Source organism: Dama dama, chromosome 9 (genome assembly GCF_033118175.1).
Source record: "Dama dama isolate Ldn47 chromosome 9, ASM3311817v1, whole genome shotgun sequence".
Lineage (NCBI taxonomy): Eukaryota > Metazoa > Chordata > Mammalia > Artiodactyla > Cervidae > Dama > Dama dama.
The window spans coordinates 18038360-18045282 of record NC_083689.1 but is presented as its reverse complement, the minus strand read 5'-3'; the positions used below and the strand labels follow the sequence as shown (position 1 = coordinate 18045282).

Sequence of the window (6923 nt, the reverse complement as noted above, 5' to 3'; positions counted from 1 at the left end):
AAATTAAATTGGGGACTTCCTGGGGGTCCAGTGGCTAAGAATCTATGCTCCCAATGCAGGGGGACCTGGTTCAACCCCTGGTCAGGGAACCAGATCCCACATGCCACAACTAAGGGTTTGCATGACACAAACTAAAGATTCCACGGCTGCCAAGAAAATAACTAGAAATAAATATTAATTAAAACATTTTTTAAAATGGAAGTTTACAGAAATACACTGAAAAAGCCTTCACCTCAGGAGAGAGAATGGGGCCAGGAGTGGGGTCTTACTTTTAGCTTGTACTTTTCTATGCTGATTTGAAAACAAGGACTCCAGCAGGTCAAGGCTGTCATGAAATTTAAAGAATTGGGGGGAGGGGGTTTCTTTTCTAAGCAGACAGATAAGGAGGAGACTGAGCTAAAAGAGCAGGGGTACCAGCAGACAGACATTTCTGATTTGTCAGGAGGAAGGTGAATCCTAGGGACAGTAGCAAAGTCAAGGGGACAGGTAAAAAGGCCAGCGGAGACCAAGGAGAGACCAGCTTTAGTGGACTATAGGCCAGCATCCCAGGCAGTCCGCAATACTGAGTCCCAAGAAGCTTGATGGCAAAAAGAAAGTATAAGGCTTGGGGGAAGGGGAGGAGCAGTGGACTAGACTTGAACATGGCTATGTCCTGAGGAAGGACCTACCAGGTCAATACACAGGGAGGGGAGAAGGGTTGGAGCAAGGTTCCAGGTGAAACTCTCAAAGCAGCTCCAGAATGTGGCTCTGGGTAAGGACAAGGTCAAGACTGACCACAGGAGCTGTGGCCAAGGGAACAGAAATGGAGTGTTTGATGTCCCGTCTACTCATACCTGAAGGAAGAAGCCCAGAGATGGATATAGCACCGGGCATCCTGCTGTTTTAACTGCATTATCTCATTATCTCATGCAGAGGTGGGTGTCATCATGGTGCCCCTTTTTAGAGGAAGAAACAGAGGATCAGGAAGGGCTGAATAGCCTAGGTCACACTGTTTTACTCTGTCCATTGGCATTTCACAGGTGCCAAGAACTGTGGCTGCTTAATCATGCTTATCTCATCTCTCCTTCACAACATACCGATGAAGTAAACACAATCAGTTCAATTGGATAAGGAAATGAAGGTTAAGGGAGATTAAGTAAGTAACTCCCCAGGGTCACAGTTCCTGGTAGGGCTGGGGTTCCACCCATTGTCTGTCTTAATCTAAACCTGTATTCCTAACTACTATTATTTCTACTAAGGTCCCTGCCCAGAGGATCCTTGGTCTATTGATGACAATAATCCCACGATCTCTTGACCTTCAGGAAAGTGTTAGTCCCTCAGTAGTGTCCAACTCTTAGTGACCCCATGGACTGTAGCCTGCCCGGCTCCTCTGTTCATGGAATTCTCCAGGCAAGAATACAGGAGTGGATTGCCATTCTCTTCTCCAGGGGATCGTCCCCATCCAGGGATCAAACCCAGGTCTCCCGCATTGCAGGCGGATTCTTTACTGTCTGAGCCACCAAGGAGACCCAGAGACATATGGCTAGCCCCAGAGCTCAGGTCCTCCACTCAGGCTCCCAGTCTACTGGCTCCCTCCTTGATCCAATCTTGAAGTATTATTGAGCAGCTGGGTGGGTACTGAGAATACAGTGACAACCAGATACCAACCCTCCCCTTAAGAGAGAACTCTCACTCAAAGATGACAACGAAGCAGCCTCTAAGTTTTTATTAACATGAGTTTCCAAAAACAAGCATCCATATTAGTGTGGGGAGTGAGGGTAGGAGGAGGGGGAAGGGCAGGAAGAAGGAATTCTGCTCTACTGGTAATAAAGCTCCAGGTTCATCCCATCGTGGATTTCATCTGAAGTGAAGGTGTTAAGGAATCCTTACGGTGGGCTCCATCCCCATCCCCATCTCTCACAACTGCCACATTTGGGACTGGATCATTTTGATTTGGAAAGAATCCAAACTTTGTAAAAAGTTCATGTTCCTTCTGCACAACAGACATCCCGGAATCTTGCTCCACCCTGATCTCCTGTCTCCACTCAGGTGGGGCTTAGTAATAAATATTTTGACCAGAAAGTGTCAAAGTCTTACCAGCGAAGTCAAAATATTTCACCACCCTCCTCCCCCAACAAAATAATTAGATGGTTCCCACTCTCTAAATACTTACTATGTGCCACATTATGAGTTAAATAGCTTATGTGCATAGTGCATAATCTCATACAGACCCGAGTATTGAACATTGAGAACCCAGTCTGGGTATGTAGATCCTTCCTCAAGAAGTCAAAAAAGGATACAGTCCCCCAGAGACACGTGGTCCTTAAAAATCGTGTACCTGTGGGATAAAAACTTTTTAGAAAAATGTCTAAGGAGACTCTTCACCCCGGAGACCAGCTGAAAAAGTTCTGCCTAAACAAATGGCTGGCTGCAGCCCTCCCCCAACCAAACCCTTCTGGCCCGCTCCTGTCCAACCCCTAGCTCTACCCCTGTACTCACCACTTCTTCAGTACGATCTTGTTCCAACGGGTGCCAGTTTGGGCTGCGATCAGCTTCTTAAGGTCCCCGATGGTGTCATCCGTACTGGACGCAGAGGAGTTAAGGAAAATGGAAAGGGGACTCTCCCCACCCCTGCCCCAACCCCCGGGTTTAACTACAATCACCCTAAAACAAAGACTGAGTTGCCTGCCTCATGCCAAGCATCCCCCGGAAGCCACAGCCTCTTGGTCGCCAGTGGATACTTGCACTTAACGCGCACCTTCTTCCCCAGACGGTCGTTGCAAACAACCTCGATCATCCTGGCTGGAGCAGCACAAGGCGGGGACCGGGAGGCAACTGAATCGGGACTTCAGGGGTCCCCTAGGCACCAAGACCCCCGGTTATAGAGACTTAACGTTCACGTGCCCATTACTCCCCGTCCCCATCACTCCCCCAGATCGGAGTCTCCCCAGGCCCCAAGTTCCGTGTCCCAAGACTTCGGACCCCAGGGCTACCGCGGACGCCGAGCAGCCGTGCTCCTCCCTTCCAGTAACCCGCCCAGGCCCCGACCCACTTCAGATAGCCTGAAGACCGAGCCGAGCCTCTCGCAGGCCGGCGGATCCTCGAAGGTCAGGTCCCATCCCCTTTCCCCGACTCAGGACTCCCCTACCTGGCCCCCTCACCTCAAATTGCCTGGAAGAAGCAGACGCCACAACCTCGTCGCACTGCTGCTGAGACCAGGCCAGAGTCGCAGCTAAGAACCTACGCTAAAACAGGAAGCGGAAGTGCGCAGCCGGAAGCTCCGCCCCCCAGTGGCTGTCAACACACAGCGGAGTGCTCATCCCAGCGTACGACGTGGGCTTGCAGTTCCCAGGAGCGGTTTTGGGGTCCTAAGCCTGAGCAGGGGGACACCTGTGAACGGAGCGTTGGGCCAAGTGAGGGTCCCGGCTAGGGAGAGGAGTGGAGTGTCAGAGGTCTTGGACCGGCGCCAAACCTTTTGGAGGGCCTTGGTTGAAGGCCCTTCCGTTGTGCCGAGACACCGTCTAGTGTAGCATCTGGTGGGGACGCCCAGGCACATCCCGGGGGAACAGGGTTGACCTCCTGTTCCGGAGCCCAACGAAGCCTCTAACAGCAACTTCAGGGCTACGGGGAGCCTGGATCAAGTCCTGCAGCTGTACTATCCCCCGCCCCCCACCCCGCCCGCCTTCATTCAGGGCTGGACCCCGGAAGCGTTTTGCTCATCCCTCCCCTCTGGCTATCTCGCCTGCCCCCAGGGACATCTGGGGTGCTGACTACAATCAGTAAGTAAGGAGTCTTCTGATTCTGGCCTGGGTACCAGCACTTATCAGCACTCCAGAATGGAGTTCAGCACTTAGCAGAATGTAGCACTGATGAGGAAGCTGGAAACCAGGACACGTGCAACAGCTCCCAGGTCTTCGTCTTCAAGGAAGGTCGCTCCTGCCCTGCAGAGGGCACTGTGTATCAAATCCCAAGCTTGCTTTTCAGCCCCAAGAGCAGCCCCTGGACTGATCTGGTTCCCCAGGGCTGGTGGGACAGGGAACACCCCTTCCTAAGTACAACCTGCCTGTAGAACTCACTATTGGACTGTTTCTTCTCAGCAGACAGGATTCTCCTAGCCTGACGAGCCTAAAAGGATTCACTCTGAAAAGGGGCCAGCAACCTCTGATTCACCCAATCCACCTTCTCAAAATAGGATGTGAGATTAGGCAGAAGACGTGAGATACCTTCCTGGGGAAAGGAAGCTCTGCGACCCTGTCGGGGCTGCTCTGACTTAAGGAACTGGCTCAAGAAGTGCCACCTCAAACACTAGACTCAGGGGCCTTCCTGCCTCAGGACTTTTTCTTTTTTCTGCCTCAGGGCAGAAATCTGTTATTTCTCCAGCCTCTGCAGAATCCCACTGAGTGAGCTTCAGAGGGCAGGGAATCTTAATGGAAAGTTTATTCAGATTGCAGACACAGATCCAGATGATGAATCAAAACCTCAGTCTCATTCCTTAATATTAAGCTGCATGGTCTCAACGGGCTTCCCAGATGGCGTTAGTGGTAAAGAATACACCTGCTTGGGTCGGGAAGATCCCCTGGAGAAGGAAATAGCAACCCACTCCAGTATTCTTGCTTGGAGAATCCCATGGACAGAGGAGCCTGGTGGGCTACAGTCCATGGAATTGCAAAGAATCAGACATGACTGAAGCGGCTTAGCATGCACACATGCACACACATGATCTCAGTACTTCCCCTCTCTGATTCTTCTTTTTCTTATCCAGAAGAATAGGTGGGGCAAGAAGGGAGATGGAAGGTAAGGGGTAAGCTTGAAGGGACTGATGTGCCTGGGGAAGTTTAGAAAGAGCACAGCTTTGCATTCACATAGAAAAACTAGGTCACACCAGGTGTTGATGGTGTTGACCACTAGACAGCAGAATTGCTTAGTCCATATTCCTCTTTTTAGTGCTTTTGGTGTTTTCCCAGTTATCGACAATGAACATATGTTACTCTTGTAATGAGGGGGAAAATAAATTTTTAAAAAATATTTATTGATTGCTTTGGCTGCATGGGGTCTTAGTTGCCGTATGTGGGATCTTTGTTCCCCGACCAGGGATTGAACCCCGGTCCCCTGCATTGCAAGTCAGATTCTTAACCACTAGACCTCCAGGGAAGTCCCAGAAGAAATTTTGGTGTTTTTTTTTTTTGCCATACCACACAGCATATTTGATCTCAGCATCCTGACCCGGGTTTGAACCCATGCCCGATGCAGTGGAAGCACGAAGTCTTAACTATTGGACCACCAGGGAAGTAAGTGTTAGTTAAAAAAAAAAAAAAAGTTCTCACTCATTTTTTATGTTTGATTCAAAGGTAGCTAGGCAATTCCCTGGTGGTCCAGTGGTTAGGACTCTACTCTCTCACTGCCTAAGGCCTAGGTTCTGTCCTTGGCTGCAGAACTAAGATCCTGAAAGCCATGCAACACAGAAAAAAAAAGAAAGAAAGAACTTCCTCCCCTCAAAAGAAACCCCACAAATTAAAAAGAAAAATTTTTTTAATTATAAAAAAGATAACTAAAGCACAAGATTGTGTTGCTGAGCTTATGAGCTGGGGGAGATTGAAAAGGGGTGAAGAGTGCTGCTGCAAGGGGAGGGAAATAAAGCCTGGGATTGTTGGGAACTTGGGGATCTACTGGGGGCCTGCCAGTCCCAACTGGGCTAAGGCATCCTGAGGAAGTGGAGGGAATGGGCCATGGGAAGTTCCAGGACTAGGCTGCCACTGCTGCAAGGACTCTCTCCTCCAGAGCTGGGTGGGAGGGGGAAAGGCCTCAGGAGACAGGACAATTCACGTTAGAGCTGCTGCTGCTTCTGCTAAGTCGCTTCAGCTGTGTCCGACTCTTTGCGACCCCAAAATGGCAACCCACCAGGCTCCCCCATCCCTGGGATTCTCCAGGCAAGAATACTGGAGTGGGTTGCCATTTCCTTCTCCAATGCATGAAAGTGAAAAGTGAAAGTGAAGTCGAGTCCGACTCTTAGCGACCCCATGGACTGCACCCTACCAGGCTTCTCCGTCCATTGGATTTCCCAGGGAAGAATACTGGAATGGGCTGCCATTTCCTTCTCCAGACTCACATTAGAGACTTCTCTCTATTTCCTGATAAATGTCATTCAGAACTTCTCATGAAGAGACTCAGTACCTGCCCACTGGGGGTCAGGACAGCCCCACGCTCCCATCTGGGCCTCAAAAGGATCTGCTGTCATCTGCTACTGGGAGGAGCTAGGTGCTTCCTAGGAAGGAGAGTTCTGAGTCACAACTCAAGGCTCAAGCTGGGCAGGGCCCCTCTGCCCCTTATTACCTAAATTTCTGACCCAGAGGAAAGAGCTTCTATGTGGGGGTGCCCATCCTTCCACTCCTGTTTGCTTGATGGGGAGGAGATGGTTCCTAGGAAACCTGTGTAACTGACAGAGGCATTGCCCCTTCATGATGCCATGGGCTTTCTAGAGAGAATCACAGCCAGAGAGCACTGAGATAGAGGCCCACACTCTGGCATCAGAAAAATCTGGGCTTGAGGCCCTAGCAAGCAACATGACATTTGCAGGATCCCTGGTGGGGGAATTAAGATCCCACATGCACTGTACAGCTGGCCAAAAGAAAATTTAAAAAAGCAAACTCTTAGATGTAGGTGTTAAATTTCTGCAACTATCTACCAACTATATCTGAATAAAGCTTAAAAAACCTATATTGCTTTCACTTATCCATAAATACATACATAAAAAGTAAAACACTGTGGTAGTCACCTGTTAAGACGAGGAAACCAGAAACCCCTGGACTACCGGAGTCCAGTGGACCACCATGTCAACCATTAGACAACCAGGGAAGTCCCAGTTTTGCATTTCATACACAATTTCTTCTCTGTGTGCGTGTATTAAAAACATATTTTGCCAGGGAATTCCCTGGTGGTCCAGTGGT

General features: G+C 49.8%; 1 protein-coding gene across 1 annotated transcript; it reads right to left on the bottom strand.

Moving 5' to 3' along the window:
- Positions 1 to 1679: 1679 nt before the first annotated feature.
- UBL5 (ubiquitin like 5) lies at positions 1680 to 3277 on the bottom strand. Its single transcript, XM_061150253.1, has 5 exons — positions 3141 to 3277; positions 2721 to 2838; positions 2479 to 2562; positions 2280 to 2317; positions 1680 to 1840 (listed from the first exon to the last, which is right to left on the bottom strand). The coding sequence occupies exons 2-5, from the start codon at positions 2774 to 2776 to the stop codon at positions 1797 to 1799; spliced, it is 222 nt and encodes a 73-aa protein (XP_061006236.1). The 5' UTR covers positions 2777 to 2838; positions 3141 to 3277; the 3' UTR covers positions 1680 to 1796.
- Positions 3278 to 6923: the final 3646 nt, after the last annotated feature.

What these genes read in the sequence shown, in the direction of transcription:
- UBL5 (XM_061150253.1), bottom strand. Translation starts at nt 2,776, where the DNA reads ATGATCGAGGTTGTTTGCAACGACCGTCTGGGGAAGAAGGTGCGCGTT. An exon ending in AAGATCGTACTGAAGAAGTG is followed by an intron (nt 2,318 to 2,478) that starts GTGAGTACAGGG and finishes TTTATCCCACAG; the next exon opens with GTACACGATTTTTAAGGACC. An exon ending in CCACGTGTCTCTGGGGGACT is followed by an intron (nt 1,841 to 2,279) that starts GTATCCTTTTTT and finishes CCTTCACTTCAG; the next exon opens with ATGAAATCCACGATGGGATG.